Source organism: Mycteria americana, chromosome 1 (assembly GCF_035582795.1).
Source record: "Mycteria americana isolate JAX WOST 10 ecotype Jacksonville Zoo and Gardens chromosome 1, USCA_MyAme_1.0, whole genome shotgun sequence".
In the NCBI taxonomy this organism is placed as follows: Eukaryota; Metazoa; Chordata; class Aves; order Ciconiiformes; family Ciconiidae; genus Mycteria; species Mycteria americana.
In genome coordinates, this window is record NC_134365.1 from 16,592,699 (window position 1) to 16,610,710 (window position 18,012).

Sequence of the window (18,012 nt, forward strand, 5' to 3'; positions counted from 1 at the left end):
GTTTGCTGCAAAAATATCTGCATTTGAGACAGCTGAGAATGGAAACCTCATTTCTAAAGTGACCATTTGAATGGCGAAACAGTCACTTTTGGGCATAACATCAAAGCAAGATTCTTCCCTATGAGGAAAGATTTTCTGTGATTAGGAAATCTTATCAGCTCTTTTTGGTGCCCTGTTCTTTCCAATTTGGTCTTCCAAGACTTGTTTTTCAGAGGCAACGAGCAACTGCAGTTCTCCCCCCACTCTCCCCACCAGGTTAATGTAGTGCCCCTGGAAAGGAGGAGGTTTCCAGAGAGTGCCATCAGATTAATTATCTGTATCCACGTAGGTGAATCCCTTTTTCAAACACTAATTGCACAATTCCCACTCTTCTCAGTCAGGACTTCCACACCTAATTTCAGTAAATTTGGGTGTTAACTTTTAAAATCTATTTTATTACCATTATCTCACTTGTCATTTCTGAAGAGAGGATGGGCGGAGGATGGTCATTTTTATCTCTTACATTAATTTTAATAGAATCAAAACCAGTCCTTATTTTGCTTCGTACCTGAATATCCCTCGAGACAATTGCAGACTAGTTGTGCAGACTGGGAGTCCTGGTAACAAGAACGTGCAAAATACCTATTGCTTGTAGGTGTCCCTGGGCACATGCATGGGCGGCAGGGCTCTCCGTTCAGAGGGGCTCCATAATAGCCGTCCATGCACCTGTCAAAGCAGTCAACACAAAGCAATAGGAATTGTCAAGTTCTCCTTTCAGTCCCTGCAGGTGAATCAATTTATATGTATGTATAATTAATTTAACATTCCAGGTCATTGCAATGCTATCCCCATTAATTGGTACAGATATATCCAGCTTCCAAAGTGTTCTAAAATGGAAAATCAGAGCTGCATTCCCAAAATCTGGAGCAAAAAGAAAAAAACACGTTTTCTTTTCAAGGAATATTTCTGAAGATTTTTACCTACTCTGGAACAATTTTAATCTAAATGATAATATGTACATATGACATATCACACATGCTCTGCATAGACAGCTAAAAGCGGCCATGTAAAAATTCTGTATATTCACCTATCACCACATATATTCATCTATTTCCATACACACACACAAAGTGTGGTTGGCATGACATTAGAAAGTCCTGGCATGGGCAAAAAAGCAACGATTCATACCGAGTACTCAGAGAATATTGCATATTTTAGATGCAGCATGTGTATTGAAATCAGCCATGCTCTGTCTGACATGTTCTGCAAACCCGGGGTGACGGCTGTTTCGAGGCGGCGGTGGCTGCGCTGTTACCCAGACAGGCGGGGGGCTTTAGGGGCTCCTTGGGGGCTCAGCCACCCCCACCACCCTGCCCGCCACCGCCGCCTCCGCTTCCCGGCCCCCCACGGCTCGGCAGCTGCAGCAACACAGTGGCTTCTGAAGCATCCTCAGTCTTTGATCTGCTTTACTACGGCAAATGGGAACACAATTCTCTATATGGATACAAGCCACACTAAGAGTCTAAAAGTTTTGGCTATTCGATTATCCTCGCCCTGGGGTCTGGAGCTCCCGCAGAGGCACAGGGCAACAAGTATTTCAGTCTCCCATTTTTAATCTATTTGCCACCTACAAGCACAGTAGCCAAAGGCTGTATTGTTCAAAAGCACTGCAAGAAAAGCTCAATAGGTTTCATGGGGAAATCCTCTTAAAAGTGAATGATAAGGTACAATCCAGCCAAACTAAACTAAACAGCTAACGAATTTAATTCTGACGTCCGTGTTGAACTGTGATACTGCTGCCACTGTATAGAATAAAAAAGAGGAGCACTGTTTTGAATGGAGCTGGAACACATGGGAAAAGTCATTTGCTGGTCATATGGAAATAATACAAACCAGCGAACGGGGCATGTTTATTTAAGCTCCTCAGATATTAAAGGTATTAAAATGAGTATTCAGCACGAGGCTAGTCTTTTGGCAATTTAAAAGCTGGCAGGAGTCAGTGTATCTAATATGCAGCGCTTTGCACATGTCTCCAAGCACATGGTGCCATGGCACCCATGTCTCAAATGCCTTCTGGCAGGGAGCCCGCCGCAATGCTGCATGCATGCCATGCCCGCAGTCCTCACACAGGCATTACATGCACCTTCCCACGTGCATTTGCCAAACGAATAGGTACCTGCCATTCAGCAGCTTGGCGCGGTTTAATCCTGGGTTGAGGTATGCATTTCCAGTTAAGGTCATTGATGCATTCAGGGAGATGTAGGTGGGACCCCAGCGACACGGGCGTTTCAGAGAGCACCAGTGTTTGGGTGACTTTGCAGCACTGCCCATCAACTTACCTTTCACAGTGGCTTCCAGCTGTAAACCCGCGGCAGTTCAGGCAGACTCCAGTCACTGGGTCGCAAAGCTCCGCGTAGCCATTACACGGGCAAGGACGGCAGTGGGGAAATCCAAAATACCCAGCCAGACATCGGCTGCAGCGCTGACCATCCACTTCTCGGCGGCAGGAGCACTGCCCTGTCACCTGGTCGCACAGCGTGCTCAGCGAGCCTTGCGGGTGGCACTCGCATGCTGGAAAACACCGAAAGCAAAGCTGTGTCCTGAACGTATTCCCCCCAATCCCGCTCTTCGCTGACATTGCTCAAAGGCAGTGCGAGCAGCAGGGATGGAAAATTTGTTATTTGTGGAAACATTTTTTGTATTGCTTCACACATAATCATGGATTTAAAGCCCTAAAAAGTTGGGGTATGCATGAAGAGCCAGATACTGGTACTGCTACTGGTGCTGGCTGCCAAGTACTCACCGTAGCAGCCGTGGAAGCCGAAGCCGTAGCTGCCCGCAGAGCAGGTGTCGCAGCAGCGTCCCACAACGTTGGCTTTGCACTGACACTGGCCCCCCAGTTTAGTGCAGCTGGCATTCAGCGACCCTTGGGGATTGCACTTACATGCTGCCAAGGGGAAAGAAAATCAAAACAGGTTTGGTTATAAAGGAGTATGACTGCTCTTGTAAACTTGCAGGTTTTACACTTAAAAATAGGAAGGAAAGAGCTTGATTACTCTCATCAGGGGTTCACTAACCACTGATGGCCATGGCTTGGATTATTTGATGCTGTAGCATTGAAGGTGATGGTGTATCAGGCACCAGCACAAGTCTCGGTGTTGGAGCTGCCACATTCAGGGCACTGCCTTCAGCACATATTTGGGATAGGACAGAAGAGGGCGTAGCAAAATGTAGATCCAAAATGGAGATATCCTGAAGTCTAGAAGGGTTTGATATAAATCTATGCCTAACTGCAGCACTGGACATAACCTGCAAGCAGTACTTAGACAGCCTGCATCTGTGTATTGTTTGCTGCTTTCTGGACACCTTGGACTAACTTGTTGAGTGAAGCTGGTCTGCTAACTCACACAGGATGTTTGTCCAGGATGCTCAGATGCCAGCGCCAGAAAGCCAAAGTGCCATGTTTCATTGGGAGAATCCCATCGCTATGGGAATCGGGCTAATGGGGAGTCAGCACAGCCCAAACTTAAATGAGGGGAGTCTGGGGCTGCATAGCCATGACCACAATCAGATGATGTGTGAGTGAGGCATCAGTCCTTCTAAAAATAGCCCAAACCAAGGAGATGATATCAGGTCCATTGGAAGCAAGGCTTCCTGAAAGGAGCTGGCCACCAAAGTTGTCCAGAAAGGACCCTCTTGTTACTGGAAGTGCAGAGAAGCTCCATTTCTCTGGGCCCAACACCAGGAAGTCTCCTTAGCCACCGAGCCGAGCTGTCCTTTCCGCGGTGGGTCCAGGAGACTGCCTGGGGCTTCAAACCCCAACTGCCACTGCCCTCTTGCTGGGACACCACCCAGGTTTTCTTGGTGAATCTCTTCCAGTCCATCAGCTTGTGTGCCATCATGCCTGGAGTCCTACCAGGGCATCCAGCTGGCCTGCAGCGTCCAGGGAGAAGGCTTAAAAACTCCTCTGTTACTTTACAGCAGCCAGAAAAGTAGGAAAGTTACTGCTTTGGCCATCTGGTGAAGCTGCATCTGATTAAAATGCTCTTCAGAAGACACACAAGCACTGCCATGGTCCCTGTCATGCTGCTCCATGAAGCTCATCAGGTGTGATCAACGCCGAGAGCCATGCCACCAAAAGCACACTCCGGGTTTAGCGGGACATATCCTGCACATCCATACATACCACGTGCTGACTGGCTTCGCTTACCTACACCACCGTGGGCTGAGAGCTCTCCAGTCAACATATCCTACAAACTCAGAGGAAAACCAGTAACTGTCCGAAAGAGCTGCCTGTGCAGGTTGCTCCTTACCAACAGCGCCGTTGTGAATACGGGCTGACATGCTCGCTATGAGCCGTGCGCACGCTTCGGGCAGGACGTGAGGTCCAACTTCTGATGCAATTTCAATACAGTGATACTTCTGGTACTCATCTAAATCCTTTTCACTGCATAAATTCTCCACGGAACTGATTCTGGGAATAAGTCCAAGCTTTGGTGTTAAGAGGGAAAAAAAAATATTTTTGCTTAGATATACTGAAAACCAGAATTTCCCACATTCTCTTACTGTGCTCCGCATTGCAAGGACAGAGGCCTGGAGCACCGCATTTCCAAATCTGCCGTTGTGCTGCTCAGTCATCTAAATTCACATTTATTCTGAAGGTCTAGACATTCCCTGAGTTCTTCAAATAAAAGAGACTGTGTATAAAAAAGTCAGATTATTGTAAGACATCAGATATACACTCAGAACTGTTTTTACTTCTAAGAGGCGTCATGTTGATGACTCCAAAAGCAGTATCTGGCCAAAATTTTTACTTGTATTACTGAGATAGAGAAAAATCAGCTGAAGGTTCTATGTCCAAGTATGGCCAGTCCTTGTCAAGTCCAGTTCTACACAAGTAATTAGAGGAATGGACTTAAAAATATTTTTCTCAAGAGAAGGACCCAAAACTAACACCCAGTTCCTGACTTGGTAGAAACTTGGGAAACGTCTGGGCCCGATTCCTGGGAAAGTACAGAACTAATTTTACTTTTCAAATGTCATCTTTAAATATATCCATGATTTTTAATTAGATTCAGGCAAATCATAGAGATTTTTAAAAAACCTAAGTGATGAAGAACTGCATGAATTTATATCCCTAACCACAGCGTCTTGTCAGCATATGTGGACTGTGCTCATAATAAATAAGCAACAGATAGATGTACATAATCTGACTATTAACATATGCAACAAGTATGACTTGATGAGCTATTATGGTATTGTTCCATGAAAATTAAAACAGATACAATTCTGTCTTTCCATACAAAAACATGCAGACACTGTGCCAACAGAGGTAAGCAGAAGCACATTTCCCTGACTTTCTATTAAAACACACTGTAAATGATTTTTAAATATTTTGAGTAAGTCTGTGTACAAACAAATCACACTGGTATAAGTACAGCCTCAAGGGAATTGTGACAGAACTACTCACTGAGTCAATCAAGATGAACGATTTCGCCTTTGGGTCAGAGGCAGAGGACTGAGAAAAATACACATCCACAGAATATTCTGTTCCCGGCTCCAGGCAGACTGGAGTTTGCAGAAGTGCAATCCTGTTTAGCAGAAATAAAGCACAGTTACAGCCAGGAGTCGGGACAAGGCAAGTTTACTGGATGCTGTGAGCGCTCCCTCCCCCTGTGCCTGCATCCTGACGCCTGCAGCCCCCAGCAAGCCCTGCTGCTGCGGGGAGCTCACCCAGCCCCGCTGCTTGCCGCCTTTGGGGAAGCGGCATGACTTCTGCCTGGATGGTTCACCAAGCGCAATTTAAACCTGGTGAGATTAAACTGAAAATGGCAGGTTTTACTACTTCAAGCAAAGGAGTTTGCAACTCACTGTTCATATTTGTCCTTTCCTGTCCTTGTTTGATCAAGACTTCGGTCACATCCTCTTGGCTCCTCTCTATTCTTTACATAGGTCCAAGCTGAAAAGCTGGTTTTGAAAATAGGCTAGGACAGCGACTTTAAGTCAATATTTCCTTTCTGTACTGAAAGAGCTGCAGTTGGATCTTCGCCAAAGCAACGGCTAACCCCAGCAGGATCTCAGGCTGCTCTCCTGGCTTGGGCTAACCTTTGCCAGGCTGAGGACTGGAGCATCAGACTCTTCCTTAGCGCCTATGTGGTATTGTGGTGTGACAGCAACAGGAAAGGCCACATATGTGTTTCTAATATTCCCACTTCCCCACACATTTATTTACTCTGCAGCGCTTCAGTAAAAGATTTGTACACAGAAAATCTACAGGTGGAAGGACAGGAATAGTCAGACCTCTTTGTAGCTGGGAGAGGCAACGCATGTGGCTCCTGTGAAAGGCCCTTGTTTTTGCAGTGTTGACTTGACAAAATACCAGCAGGCTGGATGGCAACACTTGCTAGCCAGTCTTCCAAGGACTATAACCAAAGGACAAAAATTATGGTCATTGTTCATATCTGAAAAAAACACTTTCTCTTTGCCAGGGTTAATGAAAGCCATCTGAATGATTGCACACTGCAGTGACAAAACAGATTTTCTCTTTGGCCTCTACACGACTAAAAAAATAATGTTATTTGTGAAAAATGCATTGTATTTGCAATGGCTAATTGAAGAGCAGAGACAGAAATGGGACCTCAGCTGGTACAAATGGAAACAGCTCTGTTAAAGTCATTGGAGTTGTTTCCTTTCTTAGCACAGTGTTGTCCCGGAGATATCCTTCATTACCTGCCTCCTCTCGCATCTAATAAGGAATAACAAACATAAAAGATTTTGTCAGAAAAGTCTTTAAAATTCAACTGTTTAATCTAATCCTTAGAAGGAAGAAGCTACATCAAACCAGCCCACTGCAAAATTGTTCTCATGCTTTAAGACACTGGGAGTTTTGTTTGCCTCAGTAAGAGAGCAGAGAGTAAGAGAACAGAATACAATAGGCAGAAAGAGGATCTCGAGTGGTGGGATTGTCCCAGGGAGCTGCAAAGTAAAAGAGCAAGGCATGTACAAATACTGGTACCAATAAAACACTTGCCTGTGTTTTTGAAGACATGGGTGCGGACTTGGGTTTAACCAGATTTGGGTTAACAGATTTCCCTAGACATGTCTTCATCAGTGAGAAATTTTGTCCAGGGAAAAAATAAGATTTTGGCTATTTTCCTACACTTTTCGCACATCTCAAAGCCCTGCTGGAGGAACTGGGAAGCTGGATGTCTGCAAAAGCTCTGGATAAATATCTACTCAGATCACTCCTGCCTGTGCACATTTTCCTGTCCAGAAAATCCCAGCTAGAAATACAGGATGCCCATCTAAAAGGGGGTGCATTTTGCATGTGTCTGATTTGTGAACAGAAGTCCAGTCCAAGCAAAGGTACCAAAAGAGGAACTCCACAAGATGAAATCTTGGCCGATGCTTAGATAATACTTGTGATGCTGATTTGTCAGATGTGTGGAAAGAGTTAAGGGGATCAGTGGAGGGCATGTTGCTCTGTTGATAAGGATGAAAACGCAAACAATTTTAAATTTAAATATAAAGAGTGGGACAGGTTGCTGTGTCCTATTATTGACAAAATAGACCCTGCATCTATCATGACATCACAAGACACACAAGACACCAGAAGTACCTCAGGCTCATAACGAATCGTGATATCAAAGTCCATAGCAAAGGGAATGTTGTTGATGGCAAATCTCAGTCCAGCTCCGCTGGGAACGCGGGCGAAGCCGGGTCCCGTCCATGTGACGGACCGCCCGGCGCTGGGCTGCCTGAAAACCACTGACACAGCCGCGTCCTGTCCAAACTGCACCGCACCCTGCAAAGACATATTGACATTTTCAACAACGCACAGAGTCAAATTATAAAAAAACAAACTCAGAAAAAGAGAGAAGGTATTTTTGCCACGTTATTTACTTATTTCAGCCATCAGCCGGCCTCATTTTCTGAACAAGCTTGCGATCAACACTCTAAGCACTCTCCCAAATGTAGGATGTTTAGGGTCACATATAGAGAAAAGCATCCTCTAGCTTTGCAACAACAGCAACAAGAAGGACTAGAATAATCCATCCATCTCTGTATATTTGGCATCTCCAGGCATTCACATTGCAAACCTTAAGAAGATGAAGCTTGATTTCATACATGGCTGGACTTTTCATTATAAGCTGAATAAATAAATATCAATACTTACAATGACAAAGCTGGCAGCATTTAAATGCAGTAGGTACCATGTTAACATCTAGGTATGCTTAAACGTTGGAAATGTCTTGCAAGCAAAACTAAAAAAAAAAGGATTTTACCTTTCATGGGGCCTTTCCCTTCTAAAAAATTCATTGAACCTGAGCCTACAACGGCACTGGACATAGCAGAGCAAAGCGCTTGATGTGAATTATAAAATGTCCAGCCCAACTGCATACCAAAAAATGGATTTCATTTGTGTCAGGATTGTAACGTCTGGGACTTTGGATCCCACATGCTCAGACATTTCCTTGCCCTCTGTTGCAAAATAAAATGTCAGTATTTGGTGTAACCTTAAGTAACTATTAAAGTATCAATTTACCTGTTCCAGTCCAGATTTTCTTACACTTCGTTTCTTGCTCCTGTTTAACACAATCTTTCCATTTTCAATCGTGAACTCATAGCCTTGCTTCTGGAAGTAGATGTCACACCTTGGAAGAGTGCTTGGTTTAACCTATGAAGTAAAAGTAATGAGAGAGGGGACACCACTGTCTCAACAATGTTGAAGGGTAGGTAAGCAGCTAAATGAAAATCCACGTTTTTAAAACAAGCTCTATTCTCTGCTGTGTGAAACTCTAAACTATGGCCCAGCAGCTGCAGGAAACCCTTTTCCCTCACTGTCTTACAATTAACTTGCACTTCCTCTTAAGCTATGTCCCAGACATCTGTTTTCCATTTAATTATTGGACTGTAGGATGATTACTGGTTGTGATTATAGTTAAATATTTGCGGATGTGACCTGCAAATAAACATTTTTTTATTATTCCTTCTCTATAGCTTCTGGACAACACACTGGAGAAGAAACATTAGTAGAAACGTAGGCAGCGGAAGGAACACATTCCAGACTTGTGCTCTGCATGGGGAACAACTACCCCCATTTTGAGGGAAAAAAATAAATAAAAATTCATTTTTCTAAAAACATTACAGATGGATGCCAAATTCTTGAGGAAATTGGGCTACAATCAGTGCCATTATATAAGGCAGCAGGAATGAGGCTAATGGAGCAGAGAGGAATTTGATTCTTCCCGTCGGAGATTCCCAGAAATATCACAGTTCGTGATAGCTATTGGCAACTCAAACACTTTCCTCTAATTTAAATAATTAAATTAACTTCTCTAATTCATGCTAGACCAGCCCGCACTTGAGGAGCAGCAAGGACAGCTTTGCAGGTCACACCATGCTGTAGCAACTGTCCCTCGGTAACAGCCACAGTTACGGAACAGTCACGTCCATGAAGAACAAGGCTGAACTGAGGACGGTCAAGGGACTTGCTTTGTATCTTCCTGCTAAAGAGCCGCTCTGGCTGCTCCCCGAGTGAGGGCTCTTCTCCTCAGCCTCAGCTCCTGTGCAGCACTGCATGGATCCCCTCTCAGCACGACACCTAAAAAGCCAACTACGTACCAAGGGTGCAGAGCCAGAAAGGGGCTTTGCATGCTCAGCTTCATAAATATAATAATCCAGGGGTAAAAAGAAGTAGCCTGGGGCTGGCTCATTACACTGGCGGCTCACGATGTTGGGAAGACACTTGCACTGACCGTCCTTCGGTGAGCACCTAGGGTAAGAGTTGGCAAAGGGAGGACGTCAGAGTGCAGCATGGCTGGGGCCTCGCAGCACGAGAGCAGCTCAGCTCCACCCTTGTTTCAGCTCTGCTTTGTTTCTTCCGTTGTCGGATCACCTCCTCTATTAAACTTCTTTCTACCACCCACCCCTTGTGTTCCCTCCTTCCAGTGCTGGATTTATTCAACGCTACTTTCTCATCGCTTAGGAGGTGTGACATGCTTTGTCTTTCTCCATCCGTTCCATACCTGAAGCACAAATCCTTTTGTCTCCCGAGCATCCGTTACTATCTATTCCTGTATCCATTTCTTGTATCTGTTCCTGTATCTATTACTGTACCTATCACTATTCTTAAGTATCTATCACCCATAATTTTAGAGGCAGGACATGAGATCAGAAGGACCTTTGATTTGATGTGATATGGTAATTTTCATATACTTACACTCTTATACTTACACTCTTTAACACATCAGATGATTATTAGCTTTGATTTACCTGCTCACAAGGAGCTGCTCTATGGCATCGGACTATGTGCTGCTATGTCTGAAGTCTAACAGCAGTAGGGAAGACCCCTGCCCAACAAACTCCTGAAGGAAACCAACAACCAACTGAAACCAAGCTTGCTTATGAAATTATATATTTTGAATAGGAGCCAGTAAGACAGAAAAATTTAAGATATTTCTAGCTTTTAAAGTAGATGTACAAAGCTAAGTTAAAAATGTAATCTCTAAGTTACTTGTAATTTCTATCAATATTAGGGCCTCTGGTTCTCTCAAACCATGCAGTTTATATTTTATATTAAACAAATCTTGACTCAAACTGATTCAAAGTTGGCTTCAAAGGAAAAAGGTAAATCCCCTTTAAAATCACAAATAAATTTCCAAGATCCCAACTTGACTTTACACTGTTTGTACATGATGAAATTACGTCTACAGTCTATTTTCCCATTTGTACTGAGACGCTATTAACCTAATTAGAAAGTGTGGCCTAAGAGTTTATAAAAATTAAAACCAAGAAAAAACTTGAAGAACATTAACTTACAAGTTATTCTGGGATCCACCAATGTCACAGTCACATGGAGAACAACCATACAAGCTGTTGCCAAGACCCCAGTATCCTACCTGGGATAAAAAGAAACTGAAAGATTTTTTATGGCAAATATTTAAGTATGTAAAGCACAGCAGAACTTATTCCCCTGGATGAACGATGCTCTGGAGCGCTCCTGGGCTGCCTGCCTGGGCTCGGCCATGTGAGATTGCTTCTCTTACCAGATTGCATGGGTGCTCAGCCACTGCAAGAATAGCCAGATATTTACCCATTTGTGCAAGCAAGTTGCTCTGAAAATAGCAAAGATGGTCCGAGAACACAATTTTGCATTTCCTTTCTTTTCTGTGAGTGCTCCTCCTAGTGCAATTAGATTGCACAAATGTTTGCAAGCAGTAAAAAATGCAGATATGTCAATGCAAAATGGGAGCATACAGCTGTAAAATTATTTTGAATTTTAACTAATTGTTTACTTTTCTGGCAATGAAAAGGTGAAAGATGGGAGAAGGGACTTCTAAAACCACATTGCAGAAGTAATAAAAAACCTGAGTACGTACGAGGCATTTTTCACAGCGTCGCCCTGTGGCAAACCGCTGGCAGAGGCACTCTCCGGTGGCAGGATCACAGGTGGAGAAAGGCAAACTGCCAGAGGGATCGCAGTTGCAGGCTACAGAGAGAGAAATACGCGGTTACCTCTGTGAGCCCCAGTGACGGCAGCAGGACTGGCATTTGCTTTAGATGTGGCATCAGCGTGACAGGCAGTCTCTGTCCTCCGGACAGATGCTCTGCAGATGGACGTGCCCTGGCACCCTGCAGCCCTCGGACTACCCTCGGGTTCATCCAGATTCATCAGGATCGTATCTGGATCTTGTTGCCATTAAAACAATACAGTAAATTAAAAAAGAAATTATTTACTGTGACATAAGCATCAAGAGTTTCATGGCTTGAACTGCTACTTCATGGTCCTTGTCCAGAAGCATGGACACAATTTGATCCTTGAACCTGCTAGTGAAGAGATCCATCCTGGAAACAAGTTCTTTTCTGCTATAAATTCCCTGCAGTCCCAGAAGACACTTCAACCGCACTTCAGCTTGCTTATCATACAGCATCCACCCAATGTATTTTAAGTAGCTATCATTTAAAAAAGCGTCTGGGTATGTTTTAATCCAGCTGCCAATTTCTTCAATGCAAGTTGCTCAGATCTCGGGGATCACATCACGGTAACGGTTTAGAAACGTCCCTTTGAAAATGGCATACCCTTGGGGAATGGACTGTTTCTCCAGTGGGGACCCCTACCCTCGGGGAATGGACTGTTTCCCCATTGGGGACCCCTACCCTTGGGGAATGCACTGTTTCCCCATTGGGGACCCCTGCCCTCGGGGAATGGACTGTTTCCCCATTGGGGACCCTCTCTTGGGGGAACAGAGGCACTGGCAGAAGTCTGGTGCGGTGGTTTGCCGTGTGCTGTGCTGATGCGCGCTGCACAGTCCTTGCATGTTGCTGAGTACCATGTGGTGGGCATAACGTGCTTACAAACCCACAGTGTGCCTGGCTAGCGACAGGATGTGTTTTTCAGTGAGCCTCGCTTGGAGAACAGCTGGCTGGAAGCTCTCATGGCAAGGCAGCAGCTCCTGCCACCTCCACGCTGCACCGTGCACTGCAGAGTCCGAGTATCCTAACAGCGATTCCTGGGATCCCCTCTGGGGCTTTTCATTCACCCTTGTGCTGATTTTGATTCTAAAATTATTTTCATGTGTTTTAATCTCCCTTTTCAACTAAATTGCATATTAACAATGCTTCTGTTAACAGCAGCCTGATCCATTATAATAGACTATGTATTCTGCAAGTGATTTTGCATCTTTTCCATCTCAGATACCACACCAGGTCCACTAAATTACATTGACATTAAATTATAGTAGGCAACTGGGTATTTTGTGAAGCAGGTAGTCTCTGTGCATTAGTGGGTGCACCTGTGCATTCAACTACCTCCATCTCTTAGAAGTGCTTTGGAAAGAAGAACAAACGAGGTGGTTTACATACGCTGGCAGCCCAGAGGGTCACTGCCGCTCAGCCCATAGTAGTTCGCCCTGCACTTCTCACAGCCGGCACCCTCCACGTTCTCCTTGCAAGGGCACCGGCCCGCGACTGTTCCCAGAGCAGGATCTGTGCGGCTCTCGCACACGCCGTTGTGCAATGTGCCTTCTGGGTCACAGTTGCAGGCTACAGGCATGGTCAAGGAGACATATGAAAAAAAGCACATTTAGATATAAGCATGAAAATGCAATTACAGAGCTGCAAGTAGGCGCAAATTCAGGATTCTTGTAAACATTAGAGATGTTCATCCATGCTCGCTGTGTTAGATGCTTTACAGTTAATGCACAGCCGCTGTTAAGAAACATTATGAAAGTGTTTCCAAGATCTGCTTTTTCTCTGGAGGAGAGTTACAGTCTTCACTTTAGTAGAAATATATCCTTTGCTTTGGGTGGAAATAGGTGTTACTCATCCACTCCCTACCCTCTCCAGAGTACCTGGGGAGGAGAGGGCCCTATAACTATAAAGTATAACTTTTGGGGATGCTCTCATGAAAGATGTAGGGTTGCAGAGGGGTACCAAGTGTGAGCCACCTCCCCAGAACTGGTCTGAGTTCGCCATAGCTGAATTATTTACTGGAAGCAATGGATTCAGCAGGGGACACTGCCTTCGTGACGCATCCCATTTTTTCCTAAGGCACTACCCGTTTCTCACAGCAGAGCTGACATCTACCGCACCACTTCCCTGGGTAATCTCCCCTTGGCTCCTTAAGGACTTGTCATGCCAACCAATTACTACATTTAAATTATACTCAGTGCATTTTTCCCATTCTATGTTAATACTGAGTTTAGCTCATCTTTCAGAAGAAGGGCTTTCATGCCTGAAAGCTTATTTTTCTTATATATGGTAGGTATCTAGCAAAAGTTATTGCTCCTCCCATCATTTTGCACCTCTCCTGTAATCCCTGACTACCACAGAAGCAACAGCACTATTACTATTCATATTTATATTGATGTTGTTCGAGAAAGATGATAGCCCTGCTGGATTTCAAAGCTCCATTTAGCAATAAGTTGGAATATGCAGCCCTTTTCACAATGCTGGTTCAAGGATGTTGTCATGCAGCTACTTATAAGGTAGTTTGGATGTTATAGGTTTGGTGACATTGTTACAACCATATGAACATTTAAGCATGGAGATGCCATAGGGCTCGGAGCAAAGAGAACCAGAACTACCCCGTTCTGAGTCATTCTTACAGAAGCTAAAGAAGGAAAGCTTACGGAGGCATGCGTGAGGGTCCGAGATGACTTTGAGTGGATCCTGGTAAAAGAAACGTTTACACTGGTCACAGTGTTGCCCCGTGGTGTTGTCCTGACAGTCCTCACAAACACCACCGCTGACCCCACCACTGGCCTGGTACACGGCCATGTCAAAGTGGCATTTGCCAGAATGGCCATTGCAGTTACACCCTGAAACCAAAACAAACAGTGGGATATTTCGCAGCACGATTCCTATTATTGTGGTCTTGCCACCATTGCTGTCTACTGTTAACATGGGGTTACTTGTTACTCGCATGATTTCAGTGCCCCAGCAAGATTATAGCTTCCCAGGCCTTGTGCTTTACAGCTGGGGGGAAACATTGGAGACTTACGACAGAACTGGCCCCTACACTTGGAAGAGTACCCGTGCAGGTGAGCGTGCCTGATACGCAGTGGGGAACACTGCTCCACTGAAGAAAGATGAATATTTGTTATAGATCCTAATATATTATTCTCATATATTCTACATTACTCATTATTGTGAAAATAAATAATTTAGCCTTGTCTAAATTCTTCTTTCATTCACAAGAAAGACCCTGTGCAAACCAATGAATGATCTTTTTTGCTTTTTCCTCTCTTTATTGTTTTTTTCTCTTCATGAAAAATAAGAACAGGAAACAGCTCTCCTTCTTGTAGGGCAACACAGCACCGATGGATACAGGAATCCACCTATTTTTCTAGATGAGGCATGGAAAAGTCTCCCTCCCAGAAACCCAGCCATCCCATTACGCATTGCGCTGGGTTTGTGCTACACCCACCACTCAGCTATTGAAAAGGAAAATAATACGTTTGAGTTACGTTTGCAAGCATTATCTTGTGCCCCTTCAGCTGGCCTCCAGGGAACATCATTGTAGAAATCTTTACATCTTTCACAGGACAAACCTTCGGTGTTATGGTGGCAGATACATCTCCCATGGACCTGCAGCATGGTGAGAACAGAGAGGAGGTAAGGTGACACGAAAGCAGAGGAGAGGACAGGAGATATCTGCTCGAGGTATGCCAGCAAGATCAGGAAAATTCAAAGCTCTTTGGCTCCCTCAGCTGACATAATTCTCAGTTATTTCAGTAAAAGGTCTGGAGAATACCTGCAAACTTTAACCAAATTGTTTTAAAGCCACTGAGCAACATTTAGGAAAAAAATACTTCTAGAGATATCAAAGGAGACTTCAACTTCTGAAATTCTCTCTCTCTCCCCCTACATGTCTCTATATTGAGATACATATTTTCCAGGAGAAAAAAACGCTTGTTCCCAGAAGGAAAGAATTCGCAATCATGTTCCTGAATTTTTTAATAATCCATTTTTCATGGCTTAGCTTTGCATTATCAGCTATTCTTTATGCCAATGCCTCCTCTCCTGCCGCAGAGCCCCCGAGCCCAGCTGGAGTGTGGAACGCACCCAACAAGTGGCCATTCAAGTCTGCACGCACCACAGGCTACTTACTGCATTACATTTGCATCATTACAGCTCTGGTATTTTGCTATTTTCAACATGTCTTGTCCCAGTTGCTTTTGCAACACCATACTAGTGCCAACAAAGAGACAGCTTCTGAGCAATCCAGCCCAGGGTTTTAAAGGAAGAAGCTGTATTGAAACATTTTACAACTTGGAGTTGCAAATGGTCAATCCAATGGTCATCAGAGAACTTCCTTCCTCTCCCTCCCTCCATCTCTTCCTTCCTCCAAAATACCAGGTAGGGACTGCCCTTGTTGGAGACAGTGTTAACAACGCACCATCCCAGACTGATGGAAAACATCTCCCCGCAGATTCTGCATGGGATCACACTGGCTGGCGTGGCCATTGCAAAAGCAGCTGCCCCGCACAACCATCTCATAGACGGCGTAGTAGTACTTCTCGAGGGGATCACTGTGCCTTCTTCCAAGCAGAGCATCCCCAAGGGTGTGGAGTTTAGTAAAATTGATCCTTAGGTTTGTCAACGTAATGAGCTCTGGAAGGAAAGAAGATAAATCAAGAGCCCAAGTTCACTCAAAGATGAACAGTATGAAATCTTCAGCTTGGATCAGTCATCCAAGAATTGGATGTACTGAAGAAATAGTGAAAATGATCTGGTATTGGCTGAGACCAGTAACCCATATGGTGCCAGGGCACGGACCCGCTCCTGGCACACAGCTGTGTAAGCATTAGCACCCTCCTTGGTATGGCTCTGGCTGGGGCCAACCTGTATTTTCCCAGTCAATATCTTCATGGGTTCATGTACAGCTCTGGGACTGCTCCCAAAAGGCAGTGTGGATTGGGCCACCTCATCCCAGAAGGAAAGATAGTTCGGCTGCATCCACGAGCTCTGCAGAGCTGTGCCGTTTGCCCTCAGGGCTAGAGAACAAGATTGGCCCATTTAATTTATTAATACACAGGTCTCCCTACGATCTTTTGGTACATAATTTTCAACATCATTGACTTATACCAGCTGAGCTTTTCACCCTTTCAGTGTACAAAACAAGCAACACCAGCAAAGTATCTCTGGAGAAAACCTGTACTGTCCATACCTTGGATATATGGCACATATGGATTTTCTATTTCAAAGCTGGGATCCAAAGCTTTTAAAACAACCTGCAAAACAAATTAATACAGCTCTATAGATCACTGAAGCTATTCTTTTTGGATATAAAGTCTGTTACCTGAGACCCATTAGTTACTAATGCCACTTTACTGACCCCATAGAAGAAAAAACACAAGGCTGTGGCCCTGATTCAGCAAGTGCTCTCACCCTTTCAACCTGGCCTTGGCCGAGCGAGGCAAAAAGACCTTTTGGTGGATTGATGTGTCAGGAGGAAGGAAAAGCAGTGCCCTAGAGTGATGTAGAGATGGGACCAGCACCTACCAAAGGGATCAAAGGACAGGGTCCTGCCTTTAGCAGTAGAGGCTGATGGAGAGTCAAGATCGCTTATGAGGGGGACTTCCATGTGAATTTGGAAAGCAGGAAAGAGCAGTAGAAGGTTTTGTACAAGTTGTTTTATGAGTTCATTTGGATGTGAGACTGAAGGTAAAGTGCAGTGTTTGTCTTTCCCTCTTACTTCAGTAAAGCTAATAGCACTTTGTGTCTCAGAACCTGTATAAGTGAGTCTGGTGGACACAGATGAGAGACCCTCAGCTGCAGAAAAATAGCCACGTATGATCTGAACTCATACAAACACAGACACTCGTCAATACCTCGCCTTCAGTGGATGGCTCGATGTCTGAATATCTTGAATCACAAATGACATCTCCCACACTTTTTGCTGGACCAGAAGAGACATTGGGAAAAGAAGCTGCACAGTCCTGTGCAAAATATCTAAATGCTTTCCAGGTCTGACCAAAGTCGGTGGAGCGCTCAACCAGCATTGCTGCAGGCCGAAATGTCTGCAAGAAACATTATTTCAAGAATTCCTTAACCAGGTGTCGAAAAGACATCTCAGGGGTTGTTCTATTGACATTCCTGTTTGGGGGATGCCAACAGCTGCCAATTAAAATTCTGTGTTTGAGAGCTTGCAGGCTCCCTACAGGGCTACTGTGCTGGTTACTTGATTCTCGGAAAAAGCCGGATTCCTCATCTGAACCCTCTCAGTAAAAGGGAAGGGCAACCTTCCACATAGATATAAGATTACTTTCTAAGTAAGGGAGTTTACCATAACAATGTAGGAATTTTGTAGAAAAAAATTTGTAACCATCTGGATCATAGTGGATACGTGTGAGGAGACTGAACTAAACTTGAAAGAGCAACCTCAGTTCAGAAATGTCCTAAATTTTTAGGGCTTAATTTTGCAATTTTTTTTTTTCAGCTTTAATTCTCCGATTTATAGAAAATAGGACCAGAAGGCTCATGAATAGGAAGCTATTCAGTCTGTCCTCCTCCCCTAAGGCAGGATCA

The 18,012-nt window shown here is 44.4% G+C and overlaps 1 protein-coding gene and 1 long non-coding RNA gene across 3 annotated transcripts in view; one reads left to right on the forward strand and one right to left on the reverse strand.

The window, feature by feature from the left end:
* Nucleotides 1-9,084, forward strand: part of LOC142405005 (uncharacterized) — a 31,893-nt gene extending 22,809 nt beyond the window's left edge. For both annotated transcript variants that reach the window (XR_012774030.1, XR_012774028.1), the window contains exons 6-7: nt 8,607-8,711; nt 8,980-9,084. This is a non-coding gene — a long non-coding RNA (uncharacterized LOC142405005). The remainder of the gene's footprint in view (nt 1-8,606; nt 8,712-8,979) is intronic.
* Nucleotides 1-18,012, reverse strand: part of LAMB4 (laminin subunit beta 4) — a 42,226-nt gene that overhangs the window by 17,175 nt on the left and 7,039 nt on the right. The window contains exons 5-20 of the mRNA XM_075491864.1: nt 17,316-17,504; nt 16,652-16,715; nt 15,881-16,095; nt 14,949-15,069; nt 14,112-14,300; nt 12,844-13,023; nt 11,361-11,470; nt 10,801-10,880; nt 9,604-9,754; nt 7,598-7,783; nt 6,280-6,401; nt 5,450-5,570; nt 4,293-4,470; nt 2,783-2,926; nt 2,319-2,550; nt 548-705 (exon numbers count right to left, since the gene is read on the reverse strand). Of these exons, the coding sequence (XP_075347979.1) occupies nt 548-705; nt 2,319-2,550; nt 2,783-2,926; nt 4,293-4,470; nt 5,450-5,570; nt 6,280-6,401; nt 7,598-7,783; nt 9,604-9,754; nt 10,801-10,880; nt 11,361-11,470; nt 12,844-13,023; nt 14,112-14,300; nt 14,949-15,069; nt 15,881-16,095; nt 16,652-16,715; nt 17,316-17,504 (2,440 nt within the window). The remainder of the gene's footprint in view (nt 1-547; nt 706-2,318; nt 2,551-2,782; nt 2,927-4,292; nt 4,471-5,449; nt 5,571-6,279; nt 6,402-7,597; nt 7,784-9,603; nt 9,755-10,800; nt 10,881-11,360; nt 11,471-12,843; nt 13,024-14,111; nt 14,301-14,948; nt 15,070-15,880; nt 16,096-16,651; nt 16,716-17,315; nt 17,505-18,012) is intronic.